At 38.8% G+C, this 19,836-nt stretch overlaps 1 protein-coding gene across 1 annotated transcript in view; it reads right to left on the bottom strand.

Annotated features, from left to right (window-relative positions):
- The window catches only part of myom2b (myomesin 2b), a 34,994-nt gene that overhangs the window by 12,062 nt on the left and 3,096 nt on the right, over positions 1-19,836 (bottom strand). The window contains exons 3-27 of the mRNA XM_069173583.1: positions 17,695-17,752; positions 17,318-17,472; positions 17,039-17,125; positions 13,664-13,752; positions 13,015-13,065; positions 12,641-12,805; positions 12,082-12,243; positions 11,718-11,859; positions 10,844-11,043; positions 10,206-10,259; positions 9,973-10,100; positions 9,285-9,468; positions 8,991-9,165; positions 8,748-8,869; positions 8,428-8,615; positions 7,961-8,087; positions 7,613-7,791; positions 6,418-6,532; positions 5,956-6,118; positions 5,714-5,820; positions 4,571-4,615; positions 3,962-4,098; positions 3,608-3,752; positions 3,236-3,298; positions 2,614-2,681 (exon numbers count right to left, since the gene is read on the bottom strand). Of these exons, the coding sequence (XP_069029684.1) occupies positions 2,614-2,681; positions 3,236-3,298; positions 3,608-3,752; positions 3,962-4,098; positions 4,571-4,615; positions 5,714-5,820; positions 5,956-6,118; positions 6,418-6,532; positions 7,613-7,791; positions 7,961-8,087; positions 8,428-8,615; positions 8,748-8,869; positions 8,991-9,165; positions 9,285-9,468; positions 9,973-10,100; positions 10,206-10,259; positions 10,844-11,043; positions 11,718-11,859; positions 12,082-12,243; positions 12,641-12,805; positions 13,015-13,065; positions 13,664-13,752; positions 17,039-17,125; positions 17,318-17,472; positions 17,695-17,752 (3,109 nt within the window). The remainder of the gene's footprint in view (positions 1-2,613; positions 2,682-3,235; positions 3,299-3,607; positions 3,753-3,961; positions 4,099-4,570; positions 4,616-5,713; positions 5,821-5,955; positions 6,119-6,417; positions 6,533-7,612; positions 7,792-7,960; positions 8,088-8,427; positions 8,616-8,747; positions 8,870-8,990; positions 9,166-9,284; positions 9,469-9,972; positions 10,101-10,205; positions 10,260-10,843; positions 11,044-11,717; positions 11,860-12,081; positions 12,244-12,640; positions 12,806-13,014; positions 13,066-13,663; positions 13,753-17,038; positions 17,126-17,317; positions 17,473-17,694; positions 17,753-19,836) is intronic.

A 19,836-nucleotide genomic window follows, 5' to 3' on the forward strand; every position in this document is an offset into this window, starting at 1 on the left:
TGAAAAAAGATAATCATGCACATTATTAAAACATTCAGTATCATTTTCAGTTCAAAGAAAGGGAGGTCTTAGCTTCTTATATATCTCTGCTTAACGTAAAATCAAACAGTCCCAGGTCGAACGAACTCAAAAACTGCATTTTACTCCACTTTAATAAAATGGCCTCTAAAAGTTATGTATTTTTCCTGAGTTTAGATGTGGTGCATCTTTTAGTGAGAACCTCTTAGATGCTTCAAGTGTAACAGGTCAACGAAACATGTTCTGTAGGTAATATCAGCAATACGCTTGACCTTTGCTGGTAGCAATGCCATTATGGCCACATACCTCAGATTTTGTCATATCTTTTTACAATGACAATAAATATTTACATAAACACATAAACAATATAAACGCTTGTCCTTATATTTTCTAAAACTCATTACAAAATGCAAATTCAACAAGCTATTGATGTGTTTAAAGGTTTGTTGATGTGGTAGTTTAGCAACACCAAGAGTTAAGGTGTGTGCAAGAATTTGGGAAGTGAAAACAAGTAAACCCCTGCAGCAAACAGATTTAACTGAAGTGAAAATCTTATGTCAAATGTGAATGAATCATGCTTTTTTATTTCATGAGCATTAAAATGTAACAATTGTGAGATGAGCAAAAGTTTGTGTCGGTTTTTGCAGCCAGCGAAGCTTTCTATTCTTAATTTGAGAACTTTTTTTCACCCACTCTTCATGAATCACTTCAAGTTCTCAGATATTTATTTGCACGCACAGCATGTTTAAGATATACCCACAGATTTTCAATGATGTTAAGGTCAGGAGATTGTGTCGGCCATTCTAAATACTTCAGCTTGTATTTCTTGAAGACTTTCAAGTTTTAGTTTCTTGACTGACTGGATTGTATTTGCATCCAGAGTTTACCAATATTCAGTGGGATCCATTGTGTGTGTGTGTGTGTGTGTGTGTGTGTGTGTGTGTGTGTGTGTGTGTGTGTGTGTGTGTGTGTGTGTGTGTGTGTGTGTGTGTGTGTGTGTGTGTGTGTGTGAGGGTTGGAGGGGGGGGGGGACGTTCAGTTCAGTTCTGGTCAGGATTGAATACATATTGGTTGTGCCGAGAGAGGACTGGTAAAAAAAATGTTGACGGCCCAACGGCCCACTAGGATTTGTCCTAGTATTCCCGATGGCCAATACACCCTTGCTGCCTGCCACACAACCCCAAAGCGCAAAACCTCCAACCTGAACAGAAACCAGCTGAATAGTTGGAAAGACATTGCTTTCATTAAATACTGCTCCTTTTTTCTTCTTACAATACCGTTGGCAATTGTGGCCAAAGAGCTCGATTTGAACTTCATCTTTCCATAGCAATTGATTCCAAAATGACTCAATCTTATCAAGATGTTGCATTGCATACTTCAAACGCTGACCTATGTGATGACGTTGCGTCCTTTGGATCATTATTACAGTGCTGCACTGTGAGATGCTGCATCACCTCTCCTGTGTACATGTCCTTCCTGCAGCTACTTTGCAGTCTTTTAACGGTTTGGATTTGCCTTTCTGCCCAACAGACCAGAACGTTTTCTTGGTCATCCAAATCTTGTCTCGACTTCGAGGTCTTCTTTACTGCCATCTCTTAATAAAATTTCAGCCAGCGGAACCTTCAAATTAATGGGCTTTGAAAGCTTTTTATAGGCTTGCCCTGCTTTGTAGGCATCAGTTAGTTTCATTTCAGATACTCAGTCAGCTGCTTAGATGAGCCCACAGTTGTTGAGTGTTACCACAACGTTTGAAGTCAGAGAATCGATCAAGCGCTGGTGTCATCATCATTTGACAATGCCTAATGACAATTCTTCACCTAACAAAACCAGTCAGGAGTTAAAGAAGTTCTCAGCAACAGCATGCCACGAAAAAAGGAAGAAAGAAAACCTACCTAAATTCTTGCCATTTTCTTCATGAACTAAAAGGTAAGAGTGCATTAATATTTAAAGAGAGGCTAATTTTTAATGTCTGCTTACTGCAAGGTTAGTATTTACTTATTTTCACTTCAAAAATCAACAAACTATGTATTTTGCTCAGGGGTGCCCAAATGTTTGCACATAACTCTAACTTTTCTTTTCTAGGCAGTTACTCACAACCACTTTATGGATAAAAAAAAAAAAAAAAATGTTTTAAATGCAGTCTTTCCGCCAGGGAACTTCAGGCTGTTTTCATTTTCAAGAATATATTGTAACCTAAGTAATCACTGACAACAAATACAAATGGATCACATTTCTGCAAAATGGTTGATATTTATGCCTGCTGTGTATTGGCACTTCCTGCATGTTTACTGTGTTTCTAAATTATTAAAAATGTGCTTATTTGGGCTAAAATGACAGATTAAACAGATGTCAGTTTCATATTGTCTCAAGGCACACTAACAACATTTACATTTTAAGATCTAAATAATATACATTCTAACAAACCCAGGACAAAACACTGACAGCATAATCTGAATTACTTTCAGTCTGGACCTTATCATTTGCATTGTGGCATCTTGCATTCAGTCTCATTAGAATGTCTAATGAGCTATATGTCAGCCTCCCAATTGTTTTGAGGGTAAACATTCAGTAATTATTGAGTCAGGGTGTATTTACCTTGCAGACCAAAGTGACAGAGCAGTCATCTCCAACCTGCAGTGACAGGAACTCACTGAAGTGGGGGCCTGTGGTGGATACAGACATGAGACAAAGGCCCAGGAAAGGAATATAAGCACTTTATAGTTACTTGTGGAACTTTATCATAAGCTTTATTAAATTCATTGTGAAAAAGCCAATACTTAACCCTCCCGTTGCCCTAGGGTCAAAATGACCCATAACTGTGTTCAACCAAGTTCTATTTTATTTATATTTTTTGGGATCGTTGATGACAAGGAGGCTGTGAGCTTCCTATAAAAATAAAAATTAAATAAAAAAGAACTTGGTTGAACACAGCTGCGGGTCATTTTGACCCTAAGACAACGGGAGGGTTAATGCAAAACTTTGCACTTCTCCTACAGGTGTAATTGGTAAATTGGAGGATTTTGACTTTGTCACGTAGCGAGCCATTTGAACTGTGTCCATTTTGAGTTTAAGTAAAGATGGTCCACTTCTACCCTCTATACTCTCGGTATAATCACTGATTAGTTGTCTCCCAGGCAACATAGTGGTGTGCTGGTCTCAGGCTATAAGAATAAAGCTCATACAAGCTCTAAAGTGGATGATGTTTTGTATTTCTTACCCTCTTTGACTCTGATGTACTCTCTCCTCTGGTAGTCAGCCTCAGCCAACGCTGCCTTGAAAGCTGTGTGCACATGCAGATACACATAAACAGAGAATAATTAAAAGATCAAAGTGTTTCCAGTTGTAGCTACAGATTATTTCTGTGGTGTACCCAGCTAATGGTCCCTTGTATGAGAGGGGAATAATAATTTATGAAATTGAACATATTTAGAAAAATAAGGGTTCGAAAACGTAAAGTCCTTTCTGCACACATTTACGTCAGATACTCGTGTGGTTAACAGCAGCTTTTCTAGCATGGGTTGTGCATGATTCAACCTTTTAAGAAAGTTATTGTAGATGCTGATGGTGGACTGACAGTCAAACCTCTTACCAGCTCCAATCAGAACCAATGAGCTCTGTGCTTTACCGCCTCCATCTGTGATCTGGCAGGTGAATGTCCCCTCATTCTCCTCAGTGAAATGGTCCAAGATGAACTCAATGATACCTGTAGGGACGTTGTGACCCATCGTGTTGGGCTGCAGAAAAATAGAGATGTATTGTAAAAGAGGCCAGACAAACTTGGTAACAGACTTTGTGAATATGGAGACTTTTTACTGCTGTTACAGCTTTTATGTTGCAACAAATGGCCAATGGACAGTCAGTTTGTTCTGGCTTTAAGCCAGAAAATTTATTTTCCATCTCTCCTGACTACGTTTTCCATTCTTAAAACTGCAGTATATCTTACATTAGCTCCAGACATTTCCTTGTTGTTTGCAAAGAATTTGTAGGTCACATTGGAGGAAATCTCTTCAGCCTGCAGCCAGAACCTCATTCTGCCTCTCTCCAAAATCTTATAGGCCAACTCAGACTTTAGCGGGATGACTAGGGGAGAGGAGAGGAGAGGAGAGGAGAGGAGAGGAGAGGAGAGGAGAGGAGAGGAGAGGAGAGGAAAGGAAAGGAAAGGAAAGGAAAGGAAAGGAAAGGAAAGGAAAGGAAAGGAAAGGAAAGGAAAGGAAAGGAAAGGAAAGGAAAGGAAAGGAAAGGAAAGGAAAAGAAAAAAGGAGTCAGATGGGAGTCAAAAGAACAAGAGAGGTGAATGGCGGCTAGGCAGGTGATGCAAAAGCAGGTAAGACTTTTTTGGATCAAATAAAAAGAGAAATATGCCTCTAAAAGAATAAAGAAATCTGAAAGGTTCAAAGCAGTCAGAAGAAAGCAAAACGAAAGCATGAAAGGGAGAAACGGGAAAAACAGAGAGACTATTAAGATGCAGCAGAGAAAAAGTATGAGAAGAGAGATTAAAAGGCACAAAGAGAGAGATTATGAGAGATTGAAGGAGTCAGCCAGAGGTACCTACTTGGGTGTCTGATATCATAGCTGAGTGCCAGCATCTTTGTCATCTCTGAAACGTAGACAACATATTAATTACATATAATCGTGCGCACAAACAAGTGAGTAAAATACATATCACACTTTATACATATATATAAATTTACCATGCAGTTAGATGGGCTACTTCAAGTACCAAATTTGGAGTTGGAGAAGTCAAAACTTTAATTGGAAGACGCAGATAAATGCACAAATACTTATAGACTGAAGCGGTATAATCATAGGGAACACATTGCATCATGGCTGCTGTGCATACCCTGTAACTGCACCCAATGCCTACTGTTAAACTTCTCTAACAAACTGCATTATGAGTTAATGTATTAAATTATTGGAGCCTTACCAAGTACCTGTGATATAAGGGAAATAAATGAAACCTTGGAGTTCAGAAATTATTGTGAGTTTCACTGAAATAACTGTGGGCCAAGTGGGAAGCAATCAGTGGAAGGCGCACTGAATAACATATTACAGCCTGGTAGCATAGTGGTGCAATAGAAGGAAAAATATTGTGAAACTTTCTGACAGAAAACCTTTTGCCATGAAGACGTGTTAATAATACACACACACGGCCCCAAGCTTTGAGAAATCATGTGAGAAATGTGCGCTGCTGGTATTCATCAGATGTGTAATGAAATTGTTCTTTGCCTACATGCCAGTGAGATCGTTTTTAAGTACGATGTCATTGCTTTCATCTTTATTGCATCCTACACAGCGCCTTAGTTCTTCGAAACACAGTTTCCTTTAGATTTTTGCCCAAGTCTGTCCTTTTGATGTACTTGTCAGGATGTAGTTGTACCGCAGTTACAATTTTCGTGATCAAGGCATGAACAAGATTTACATGTACTGCTTTAACATAAAGAGGAAACAAATAGGCTATGTAATGTAATTTATAGTAATGTAAATGCTGAAGAGATAATGAAAATAAGAATGGTAAACAATTCAAATGACGACAAGTCAACAGGAATAAATAGCTGTCATTCTAGGTGGCAAATAACTCTAAAATAATAGCATGGGTTGCAGATTCACTTTTGTTTTGTGATGTTCTGCACATTTTGAGAGCCTGAGTTTGGCTGGGTGGTTTCGCACCAGAGCCACAGTGATGAATAAATCCTACCTTCAGAAGAGATTGTATAGCTGGATGACACCCCATATGTGTTGGTGACAGAAACAGAGAACGCACCAAAGTCCTCTTTATCTGCGTTCTTAAAGATCAGCTTAGAGCTGCGATGCAGGTCAGAAGGGAGACACAGACAGACCAAGTTAGACACAGAGATGTTGCTCATAAAAGATTGTAACAGGCTGTACTGTTTGAATTCAAAGACAGAGAATGTGTGTGGATGTCTGTGTGTGTCGTACTTGCTGCCTTCGGTCTTAATCACTACTCCTTTAGAGAAATCGGTGATTTCTTTGTAATCCTTCTTCCAGATGAACTGAGAGCCCTCGTTCATTTCGCAGGACTCAAACGACAGAACAATGTCACCTGACTTCTCATCCACCACACACGACACCTCCTGGGAACCTTCAGTACATATACAAACACACAACATTTTTAATTTACAGCCATTTGTCTCTCCAGAAAGAAAGAACTAAGAAAGTCGTGACTTTCTGTGAGTTTTTATTGCAGGTGTTGTATTATTATATTGGTCACTTTCATCTTGCTCCCATCACTCTCAAATAGAGTGCACCACTTTAACAAAGCACATCTGCAGCCGTACTTGACGATGCAAACAGAAATACATTTGTACCTAGAGATGCATTTTCTTTTTAAATTGAATACACTGAATTTAATGATTCCCTCTGTCAGTGATTGAATGTTACCTGCCATGGTGTTGGCAGTCACAGGGTCAGAGGCCATTGAGGCCATACCCACTCCTGCAGCATTGACTGCACGCACTCTGAACACATAGGTGGTGCCTGTCTCCAAACCCGTTATCTGGTAAAACAAAAACACAAGGAAACAACGCAGTGTTGGTAGGAGGAGAGCTGTGAACGTTGGTACACAGGTGTGGCGATCCTCATTCTGGGCAAAGTCGGCAGGTACAGTAAGTGGGACATTAACATTGTAACAGTATTTTTCTCGTCAGCATCAGAAATCAGTGCAGGTGAAGAGTCTAATTTCTGAAAAGAGATCGATGCTGACAGCAGTAGTAAATTCTAAAACCCAACAGTTACTGCAGTGAATAAGTATGAAGGGAAAATGTATGTTGCTGTAACCGACCAGCACCTAGACCTATTGTTCATTTTTGTTTTAGGTAATAAATTACTTGACCTCATTTGTATTTACGCATTATTAACATGTACTGTTTTTGCAGCAAAATTTTTTATTACACTAGTAAATACTCTTTGCATTATATTATTTGTTGACTGACTTGCCAGTCTTATATGAGATAAGTCATTCGATCACTTCTTTTCATTGTAAAACAAACAATATATACATTTACCTTCTTAGATATTTTGTACCGTAAACCATTTCAAACCAAGTAATTGTTAATTGTATCCACTAGATGTCAGTGTCACTCAGTTTAATGTAACTGCATCACTGCATTATACGCGGGTGTGAGTAAAGCACTGCAGGCTGGTACAAAAGGCTGAACTGTAATGTGTGGACGTTTGAAAACTATACAGTAACTAAGACAATGAAAAGCTTTGCAGAGACAAAAGAGCGAAGTGCTGAAGATATTATTAACTTTGGAAAAAAAAACAAGGTACAGTAGTTGTAACTTCTTTCCGCAATGCAGTCAAATAAAACACCAGCTTTCAATTTCTGCACAATAATATTTCACAGAGTAAAATGTACAAGAGATACTCTTATTTATTTTCTTCTTAAAGCTTCGTGAGAAAAATGTTAAATGACCTAAAAGAGAATCCAAGAATTTCAGAAGTTATGGTGTGATATGTATGTCAAATTGCATTTTATTCAGATTATAATATGGAAAGATCCCAAAGAAATATTCACTCTGGTACCCCTCAAATTTACCCTAAGAACCACAAATGATACTAAAGATACTCTCACCTTCAGGAAGCGATGACTGACAGCCTTCTCATTGGCTGTGGTCCAGTCAGAAGTGCCCTTCTTAGCGTACTCAACATAATAGCCTGAGATTGGTCCAGAGCCAGCATAGACAGGCTTTTGCCACTCAGCCACCAAAGAATTATCTCTCACTTCACAGAAAGTCAGGTCATAGGCCGGGCCTATACGACACACAGAATGAGAGGAGAGAGACAGACCAGCACATTTGTATTTGTGTGGATAAAACCTTCATGTGTGGCATGATTGACGTAAACATGTAGAGGCTTCATGCTTATTTTAGAGTTTGTCAGCGAAATTGACCAAGTCAGTCAGAAGATGAGATTTACTAACCAGGCTCCGGCATAGTCCAGGCATCACACGTGAAGTCGGCTGAATGTTTGGAAGCTGGACCGAGGCCAGCCAAGTTGGCTGCATACACATGGAACTGATAGACTGCTCCCTCTGTCAAGCCCTCCACCTGTCAATAAAATGTTACTATGGTTACTAACATCCCAGTCACATCATTATTGTAAACAAAATTGGCACACCACTTTACAAATTCACACAAGCCTATTTTGCATGAAAAAAACAGCATGAAATGTTAAATATCTAGCAATCCAACCTGACCCACATACTTGTGGAAAAGCAAACAAACCATTGTTAAATCTAACTAAATATCTGACTTAACTTTGCTGTGGTATCAAGGAAGAGGTTACATGCAAATTATGCAAATTGGAGCTTCGTCTTCCAGATTTTTTGATGTTTTAAGGAAAGTTTAACTACTGACAGCATGTAGAGTTAAAGCTAAATTACTGTACCTTGTAAACTCTTTCTGTGATGGGTGGGATATGAATCTCCCTCCACAAAGTTGTTCCACTGCGTCTTTTATCCACATAATAGTCCTTGATCTTCGTGCCTCCAGAGTGAAGGGGCTTCTTCCAGTTCAGAACCATCGAATGACCGTCACAGTTCAGCATTGCAACGTCGTATGGAGCAGAAGGTTGGGCTAAAAAAAACGGTACTTAATTTCAATCCTTAACATTTCTATTATTTCAAAATTACTTCCCCTGTGCTGGGAGAAAAACAGATAAACATCATTATCATCTGAAATAGTGACAACAAATATGGCAGTACTGACTAAGGGCAGCCTTGACAGTCAGAGGTGCAGACTCCTGGGATTCATCACTAAGACCCAGCTCATTGATGGCCTGGACACGGAACATATAGGTTTCTCCTTTGGTCAGGCCACTGACCACAAACCTGAAGAAACAGAATCACATGCGAAGCACATGAGTATAGCTTTCATACCCTATAACCAACAATCAAAGAAAGACGTATTTCTGAGCACTACAGTGTGTTTTTTGTTTGCTTGAAAACATACTTGGTGTCTTTGCGTGGCTTGTGATTGGCTGAGGTCCAGTCCTTGGACCCCTTCACACATTGGTCAATGTAGTAACCAATCAGATTGTTGGGTTCCTTCGGAGGAGCCCACTGGATGAGGACAGAAGTGTCTGATTCCCTTGTTGAAATCACCTGACCGGGAGCAGATGGTACGCCTGCAGACAGTAAGAAATAGCTAATACAAAAATTTACAATCATAAAAAATACACTTAATAATGTATTTATTCCACTGTTGAACTGTGTAACAGTAAAAAGAAAGTGTCCCTAAACAGACCTTTGAGTTCCTGGGTCTGGATAGCTCCGGTTGGCTCCGATGGCTCACTGGTTCCATAGATATTGGCAGACAAGGTTCTGAACTTGTACTGTTTGCCCTCTGCCAGGTCAAAGACGGCATAACGAGGAGATCGAATAGGGACCTGAGTGTTAACACGTTGCCATGCGTCACTGCCAACCATGCTCTGTGGGGACAGAAAGACAGAGAATTTTTTTTAACAGATATTAGTTTTGTAAGCAATCATGCTCACTTTTTGCCTTGTTTCTATGTGTTATTTTATACAAAAGATACATAAAATAAAATATTCTGAAGTTAAAATAACTCTGTTGCACCAAATACAGCACCAGAAAGTATGATCTTCCACTTTAGGACCGCAGATAATGATTTGTTCATTATTAATTAATCTGTCGATTATTTTCGCAGTTGTGAAAAATGTCAGTCAATGTTTCTGAAGCCCAAAGTGCAGCCTAAAACATCTTGTTTTATCAACAAACAGTCCACATCCAAAAGAAGTTCAGATTATTGTCATGAAGATTAATTTTCTGTCAATCAGCTAATGGATTAATTGACAAATAGTTACAGCTCAAACCCACTTATTCAAACCATATACTACTGTTGGGAGGTGTATATTAATACTGTATGGAGCAGTACTGAATTAAGTGGTGACAGAAGGCCATTGCTTGTTTACCTTTTCAAGGTAGTACCACATGGGAGCTTTGCTGGAATATGCTGGGGCTTTCCAACTCAAAACAACATATGTCCTGTCTGTCTCTGAGGCATAAATCCCTGATGGAGCGCCTGGGGGCTTTCCATCAGCTACACAGAAACACAAAGACATACATGCAGATTATTATAAATATTACATATATTTTGTGTTGTAATACACATCAATATGTGTTTTAACTATAATTTAAATCCCACCTTCAACTTCATCATGGTAAGACACAACATCCAGTTTTCCTCCAAGCTTTTTGGCTGCAGGAAGATAAAAGACATCAGCTTGCTTTAGGTTGATGCTGAAGTAACTTAAAATAGACTTTAATTACAAATCTGCATAAACAATTTACAATCATGATACAGTATCCATCATACTGCACAACTCTTTTCCAAAACATATTAATCTATATTATTTTTTATTTAAGTGTGAAGTTTCTTGAGATACATTATTATTATATTACATTATTATATGTATAGGATTAGCCAAAACAAAATAGTAGTGTACAATAAAATAGTTATCACATAGTTATATAAAAACAAAAAAAGACAAGCCAGTTGTTTGTTTGTTTTTCTTAGAGTAAGTGTTACTAAGCTGTTAATTGGAATACTATGTGGATATTATTCATAAATTGGCTAACTGCTTTTAAGTCAATGAAAAAGAGTATCAAAATAAACAATTTGAATAACTTAATGCCCAAAATCATGACCTTAAATCCATCCAAGCACACCTAATTAGCAATGACTAATTCAGTGACTACAGGATACGTTTATTAAGTCTTCAAAACGATGTGATTTTTAAAGTAAGGGATGACGTTTCTCTGCGCTAATCCAGTTAAACCCACCGTGGAGCCTCTCAAACTCAGTGGGGTCCAGTGCAGCGATGGGATCAGACATGCGGGATGCTTTGCTGATTCCGTGGGAGTTGACAGCTCTAACTCTGAAGTAGTAGGAGTGTCCCTCAAACAGCCCAGACACTGGATATTTACAGATCTTTATGGGGTGATCATTGCATTGGGTCCAGTTTTCAGTTCCAACTTCACATCTAAAAATGTTTAAAGAGAAATGAAAGCAAAGACAAGAGGAGTTAAATGCACATAGAAAAACTTAATGTGTACTCAAGTTTGGGGAACAAAACATTGGTGATATTTGTCATTATCTCATAGCAGATATTTTGTTATTGATAAGAGTTATGTGTACGAGGTTCTGAAGTTGTGAATGTTCTATTTCTTTGTGGGGATAGGCTTGACACAAAAAGATGCTATCACCCTGATGGAAATCAGTATCGATCAGTACATGAGAATACAGCAGCTTGTAATTGTTTTAGTGTAGAAGCGTCAACAAAATTAGCTGCATTGAGAACATGTCTGATCATTATGGTGCACATCAGAAAAACTACAAAAGCAGGAAATGGACTTCCTTAGCTGAGAGAGAAGAAAAGGTGGACTGTTGCATTTAAAAGATATGAAAACTAGCAGCTAGCAAGCAGTGCAAGCATTTCTCAAGGTCAATTGAGTTTAAGGTGTAGAGGTTAAAATGTCAGAAACAGAATAACTCAAAGAACTGTAACTGTGAAAATGGGTTGCCTCTTCCTTGAGACAAAAACCCTTCATTTGTACAGAATAGTGAAGCAAACTCGATGTGATGACTTACAATAATCAGTTTGTCTTTATGTTGGTCAGTTTATCTGTTTATGGTGTTTATATCAGTAACTCCTACTTGTCCACAAAGTATCCCAGGATTGGACCCTCTGTAGTGGTATTAGGAGGCTTCCATGACACAATGACATAGTCTCTATTGGCATCGTGGATCTTGAGGTCCATAGGAGCACCAGGTGCACGAGGGACTGGGGGAGGGCCATCTAGACAGAAAATTATGGCATTTTTTTAGTAACCATATAAAAAGTAAACAGTAGTTTTTAATGATTCTAGTAATATTTTAAAGTATAGTTACTGAGTTTTTTAAAATCCCCAAATTGTTAAAGCAGGCAATTGTTATGTTGACAACAAATCAGTAATAAAAAAAAAGCTTGATGTTTTGTCTTTAATGATCTTCTCTTGGACTGTTTGATCATCCAACTCACCTGTAACAGACACAAATGCACTGTGTTCTGCAGTGCCTCCTTTCGTGACCATGCGTAGTTTGTAGAGGCCTTCATCATCTTTGAAGAGGTTTGGAAGAATCAAGGTGGTGACTCCTCTGCCAGTTTCAATCTTCACCCATTTAGAGTCAAACAAACGAGTGTCTAGAAAAGAGACAGGGCAATGGCACTGCATGGTTCTTATTAATCTCCATAGAAGTTGCTGAAATAATATATTTCTGTAATCATATATGAGGTCTGACTGAATATAGTGATTCTGCAAATAAAAAATTCAAGTAGTACAATTTGCTGTTATAGTACGGACACAGAAAATAAAACTGCTCATCAATTGTGGGTATATTACTAGAGTCTTAAACTACTTTGAGTAAAATTAATAAGTAATAAAAAATAGTGTCCATAAAATATCCCCATTTTTCCACTGCTGTGCCTCTGACTGCATGTCCACCAGATTAGGTCCGGCAGTCACAGTGACAGTCAGTATATATTAAAAGCAATTACGGGGTAATTACATTGTCATAACGTGCTACTTTATAGCAGTTACCATCTCTATACCACTGTGCCTCAGGCTGCAGGTTGGCCAGGTTTGGTTCCAGGGTCATGGTAGCCGACAGAGTGGCAGATTCTCCCTCGCTAGCAAACACAGGGCCAAAGCTCTCCACAAAAGTAATGTTGATTTTAGTGTAATGGATCTGGGGAAGCATGGCAGCTGGGAGAGAAGGAAGAGAAAGAAATGTGAGCGAGATGGGAATGAGGCTGGTGGTAACAGCTTGTTGCTTCCTACAGTACTTTGGAAAGAGAGATTTTATTTATATTTAGCATTGGTGTCAACAGTAGTCATTAGCGGTATTAAAGCTTTACATTTCTGGACGGATTTTGACAAAGCTGAAGGGAGCTGGAGGTAAATCTGATGCCTACCTGTAAAAGGCAACCATGCATACGGACAGGTCTCCTCCTCCTGCTTGTACCCTACACAATTAAAAAAAAAAACATGACAAAAGTCACCCATTATGAGCAGCAGCCAGTTGTCCCTAACAATAAAGGTAAAGAAACTAAGCAAGCAGACAGATGGTAATACATAGTTGTGTGGTTTTAGATCCAAGTACCTATAATAAATATGATGACGAGTTTTTAGTAGATTCTAGTTAAAGTTGAAGTGTTTAGGTGAAAACACAAAGCTGTGGCTCTATCAGAGTTGATCTGAATGGTGTTTATCGTTAAATGTATCATATTCAGAAAATAAAGAAATATTGGTCATTTAAATGTTGGTTTACAGCTTGACTTAAGAGTTAAGAGCTATTATTTTTCATGGAAAACATGTGACCTAATAATAATGATACAATAATAATAATTGTAAAAAAGGCATTCCAGTCATTTTTAAGACCCTGACATAAGATATTTCAAGACTTTTATTGACCCCACAGACACCCTCTTGCAATTGGCAGTAAAACTTAGAACTTGACAAATCCAGTTGGAATGCATTCGTCGTGCCAGTCAGCATTTCCTGACGTGAACAAATGATAAGAATCGCACCACAGATACTAGGTCATCGGATAGAATGACTTACTCTTAACAACAATGGAGGCCTGACTGGAGGCCTGACCATGGATGTTACCAGCCACAGCAGTGTACTGAGCTGTGTCATCAGTTGAGCATCTATAAAACACAAATAACAAAAGTTTCTAGGTCAGGAATCTCACAAACAATTGTTTTTTCATCAAACGATATTGTAACAGCCATCAGATTAGACTGTAAATGAAACTGTGGTCTAGGATTGTATAACAACCTTATAAATCACAGTCTAAATGCCCTGGGTGTTTATGTGAGTCTAAAGTAGTTTACAGTCATCTGTGAAAACATGGAAGATGCCTAAATACCAGATGTACTGCATATCCATGAGGATCTGCTCTGACAGGACTAAGTAATGCCAGTGTGGATTTGCTCTTACAAGGTGTATGAAATCAAAGCACCAATGAGCAATTTTCCCCACGAGTGCATTATGTTGCCAGGAATGATCAGCAGCAGAAAAGGCGCAGCAGCGACCAGTCCACACTTACAACTGAACCAACAATTCTTATGACTTTGCCCAATTGCCTTATGTTTTGATGCTTTTAATGGTTTTATGTGAAGCACTTTGAATTGCCTTGTTGTTAAAATGTGTTATACAAATAAATTTGCCTTGCCTTGAAGCCGCAAGACCTATGGTTAATCTTCTCTTCTATGTGAATATATTTCACAAAAACACTTCTTTTACAGTCAGATTGACTGCTGTGAAATGTATATCATAGTGAAGTCATCAACACTGTGATTGACAAGCTTCCTCAAAATAATGTTTACATAAGAGGTTGATTTATTTCATCTAGAGCCACATGGCCACCGATGCTCGACTATCTTAACAAGCCTCACTGTGGCAAATCAGAATTTATCTAGTATTATGCTCTTTTCTCCTAGGGTGCCAACTAGCTTGGCTCAACCCGTCTATTGCTCACAGCTTCAGTTTATGCTGTGATTATAGTCTGGAAACCTTGTTCGCATGAAGGTTTGCTCAGCCACTCTGAAGGGTAGACCAATCAGCAACCAATGAGGGGTGGCTAACTGCAATCACATTGAAGTCAAGTGTTTGTTTCTAAATGTAGATCCAACAATTGCAGCAGTGTTGGATCTACATGTTGGCGCAATGTCATTTACTGTCCACATTGGGGGAGGGTCTCTGTTGTTTACAACTTGGTGAGTTTCAGCATACACCATACATTGTATTGTGGTCAAGGCTGATTGGTTAAAGGTTGCTATATGGGGGTCTATGCCTACAAGGATGCAATGACTGGAAACAATCCCCAGTGGAACAGGGCTACAGCCTATCTATTCACGTAGTGAATTAGAGTCTGGTAATACCGAGCTAGGTGCCAGCTTATAAAACTGCATTTACATGCTAAGATTCATGTTGGAGAGATTCATGTTGGAGAGATGCAGATGAAACACTGAAAATGCCTCAGAGGGCAAGCCATGATTCTGTCTCACTGTCACTGAATGCCACACATTCATGGATTAAAGACCAATCCTCGTTTTCTTCTCTCTCCATCCTCCAGTCTCTTGGTCGTTCTGTTCCTCTCTGTATCTGTCTCTCACCCTGATGCTCCTCTCGCCAACTTTTCCTCAACCTCATATTACACCAGGATCATCTGACATGGGAATTTCACCTTGTGCAGAATGCATAGGCTGATGTTGTCAGAAAAAGATGACTCTGACATTATTAGTGGTAAGTCAGATGCAGAAAAAAGCTGAGAGTGAACAGGAAAAGGTATCATTATTGTGAATCATTGTAGCATTCAGAAATTACTTCAAATACCAAAAAAAAGTGTGCATGTGCGTGTGCGTGTGCGTGTGTGTGCGTGTGTGTGTGTGTGTGTGTGTGTGTGTGTGTGTGTGTGTGTGTGTGTGTGTGTGTGTGTGTGTGTGTGTGTGGCGGGGGTTGGGTGGGTGGGGGGGATTTACTGGAGTTTTATGGTCTAAGGATCTAGAGCGGAGCGGCTTGGGGGGTAGGGATTCTGCATTTTCTCTCCTGTCATGAGCCTGGCTTAAAAATATGACAAGCTGCTGGTAATTTGTAATTCAAAAGAGATTCATCCTTAAAGTTCTTCCAGTCTATTTTTAAAACTTGGATACCATCCCAAGCCTTTCGATGTAGCTGTCATTTTGACCATTCCGGTATTCAAAAAATAACACACACTAGTATCCGTGTAATTGGAAATCAATCATTTCATCTTAAGAGTTTTAGGCCACTTTGGAGGGTGATGAGGTTAAGGAGTATTTTTTTTTTTTTGACGAGGAGTAATATCTCAGTAACTGACGGAGAGAGTTAAAGGTGACTGGATCCAAGGAAAGAGTGATGACTGAAAGAATCCTGGAGTATCACGTAGCACTGAGGTCAGCACTTGAACAGCTGAGCTTCCAAAGACCGGAGGGAAAGCGGGATATGCTCTGGTCTCCTGACTGTAACCTCAGGCAGCTAACTCTGACGCTATATCTATGATCTGCATTTGTGTGTGGATCCTGTTGGGATTAACAGGGTAGATGTTCTGATGAATCACAATGTCTTCTTGAGCCAGATAATTGGCATCTCAGTACGGTAGGCCTGAAAGTCAATGCACTGCATCATAACTAAAGACGTGCAAATAGACAAAACAAGCAAACTAAGAAAACAAACATGTTCACATGCGCAGCAATGCTGTAAAATTGAAAAAAACAAAAACATTCTGAAACGCTGCAGGGTTAAAGGTGTATATCTGGAATAATATTTGAATCATGTCATCAGAAAGTTAAAAAAAAAAAAAAAACAATAACTAAACATTTTCCAACATCATTGTTGAATAATAACTTTTAGTAACTTCATGAGTCACCATGGCAACAATAAGTCTTGTTTCACACTTTTTAGTCTTTGGGAAAGATCTCCACTGCATTGTTTCTGTATTTGGTAGTGTTGTCACTATTTGCACATTAGTTTTGGTTGTGCTGGTAAATTAATGTCCTTACTGGATGAACCATTTGGGAAAACTGTGTTTTGTGCAACCTACATTGTTTACATCAGCTTGTAGTCTGCAGTTTATTCTCTTTAGATGGTGCATTTCTACATTTAATAGTTGATTATATTGCTACAAACTGTTACTGCTCTACAGTTGGTGCAATTATGCATCATGGTCCCTGAAAGTTTGTGTGTGCACATGAGAATACAGGATACAATTAAGAGTTAATCCAGTAATTTTACATTGGATATGCATAAATTTAGTGCAGACGCTAAGATACCTTAATGTTGAATCCCTACTCTGGGTAAATCTTAAAAAACAATAGATCAATACAATTGACGCCATGCAATGTAATGTCATCTTTTATCAAACCTCTCCTGATTAGTAAACTCTCCTCTTTGAGTACAACTGGTGGACTGTACCTTGGGATCTCCAGGGAATGGATTCCACCATTGGCTTGAACCAAATACCTTCCAGAGGAAATATCCAGGATCACACCATCTTTATACCTAAAAAAGAGCAAATATATAGCTGACTGTAACAGGCTATGTATTTGTAACTAAGTGCCTTTCTTCTGTCAAGTTACTTATTTATCTAAAAGAAGAAAAGTAAGGGAGATGATTGGCCAATTTATCTTTCTGTAGTATGATGAGTAACCATTATTACCATGTTAAACAAGATGGTTTTAAGTTCTTACTCACCATTTTACAATAGGCATAGGGAAGCCCTCAATGGTACAGAAGAATTTGATTGGAGTGTTTTCAAATACAGTGTGGGATCTGAGTCTGACCAGGAACTGTGGTCCCCTGATCATGGGCTCCTCACGCACATATTTGCCCCCCATCTTTGTGCTTACCTAAACAGGAAAATAGGGATATGAAGTCATATTAAACAATTGAATGATGTACAGTATACTTCTTTGTCACACACTTCTCCATATCGCCTTAACACAACCTTAACCGGAGTATACCATATTATAATATAATAATCCAACTCGCCTGAATACCTGATAATAACTTTTAGTTTTCATTCAGAGTTAATATGCAACACTGGGTAAAAAGAATGAATTGTTTCTTACCACTTGCTGGATGCGAGCTTGTGTTTTGTGCTCATATCGTTCTTCCATCGCCTCAGAGCTAAAGACAAACAGTAAGTTAGTTTGACTTACAGATTAGGGAAAGAGAGTTCTACCTTTAAGATGAAAATTGAGTAAATTCTTATATAATACTGTGAGACTATGGATAATTGGTTACAAATATTAAAGATGTCATTATTCCCCTACGAATGGGTGCATCCATGCTGATATACCATTTACAGTAACCACAACTAGCGCCACAGCAATAACTTTGTCAAAAATGTCTGATGTTATTGAGGACACATAGTGCACATTGACAGCAGTTATCTGTGCCTGCCCATCCAAGAAACAAAAGAAGAAAGCCCCAAAGGAGCTTTAGTGTGGTGCTGTGTGTACGTTTGTTTTGTCTCTCAGATATGTGCGACAGGCTGAATCCAGTCTTGAATCAGTGCATTACAGAGCTTGCAATTATATTTTACTTGTTACCTTTCCGTTTAGATAGCTATGAAAATGCTTTTCAGCCGAAAAATGTAAGTTATATATTACAACCTATATGAGCAAAGATGGTGGTCTCCAGCAAGCTCTGCAGGAGTACTCGTTAATCTCTTCTGAGAAGTTCGGTAAAATTGGTAATTAACAGTAAAGTCAGTACTGATCAATCAGTGCTGAAACCAAATCCAGCTTTCAGGATCATAAACTGCTGTACCCCAACCGAGCATCAAAAAGACTTAAAAAGTGGCACTCTGACGAGTGTACAAGTTGTGCCTGTAGTTGATATATGTGTGTAGTTACAGATTTTTCTCAAAGGTTTTATTTTCTTTCCAACAGGCTTAAAAGCTTAAGGGAGTGAAGCCCTGTGCTTTTCACCTCTTCCAGGATAGTAATGTAAGACAAAACAGTATGAACCAAATTTATTTAAAGAATGCAGGACAGAAAAACCAGGCCTCCCTGACTGAACCTGACCTCACACAACAGGCTATCAAGACACACTCACCTATGACCTCTCTGTGAGGGGAGAAGAGACAACAACCTTAAAGAAAGTTTTCTCTGCGTGCTCACAGCTGACATAAGAGAGCATTGAGCACCACACTGAGAAGTTGTTTTTTTTTTTTTTTTTTTTTAAGAACAGGATTTCACCTTGCTTCTCAACATCTGTTTAAGTTGGTCGTCTGAGCTTGTGCCCTCTGGAGAGTTTGTGTCATTGAGGGCCATGCTGTGTATGAGACAACTGTAATTTATTCCATATTTCTTAACTTACAATTAAATATCTGTTGCTTTTGTAACTTTTAACTACTTCAGGACAACAACTGGTCTCCATTTGGAGTACCATTTTTGTCAGGAGCCTTGTGGCTGAGCTGGAGATTATCAGCAGGAGATACAGAGCTAGCAGTAGGAAGCTCTGAGTCTGTGTCTTTCATCACTATTGTCCAAAAAGCCTTCAGGCCAGAAGTAAGTTCACCACTGGCACCAGAAGTGCCCTACAGACCAGAAAGTGATCTGCTACTGTGATGAGGCTAGGGCAGGAGAAGCTTTGCGTCATTTTAAGAGAGGGAGACGAGGTTGTCCTTCATTACCAAAAGTAATGCCTTGGTTTTTGTGTTTTGAGTGGATGGCAGGTTGGGGTATGAAAACAACAGACTGAAATGTTGTGGGTTGTCTCTTATTGGCAAAACAAGTAAAATGCAAATTTTAGTGATCTTCTACAGCGGAAAGTGCATAAACCTATGTGAAAACAATAGCCTACATGTGTTTGGTCACCTAGGTAGCAAAGAAGGGCATACTTGAAGCTGAATATAATGACGTCATCTCCCTTTAGTTGTACAAATGTTCCTGAAATTGTTCTCATCTGTAGGAAAGTCATCATTTTGTGCACACAATAGTCAATACAATTATTCAGGCCACAAAATAAAATATATGGAAACCAGTTAGGAAAGATGCTCCATATGAGTAGCATTGCCACAACTACATTAAAATTGTTAGTGAACACTTTGTTAAACGTATAAAGTAGTCCTCATTCTCTACTGGATGGGTGCATATCATCAAAAATATTTAAAAAAAGCAAGACTGAGTGAGCAACAGTAAAAGTAAGACAAGAGAAAAGAATAAGATTAATATGGTAAGTAAAGAATGAAACACAGCAGCCTG

The sequence above is a fragment of the Embiotoca jacksoni genome, unplaced genomic scaffold (assembly GCF_022577435.1).
Source record: "Embiotoca jacksoni isolate LCO1_2020_lvr unplaced genomic scaffold, fEmbJac1.0.p SCAF_6, whole genome shotgun sequence".
In the NCBI taxonomy this organism is placed as follows: domain Eukaryota; kingdom Metazoa; phylum Chordata; class Actinopteri; family Embiotocidae; genus Embiotoca; species Embiotoca jacksoni.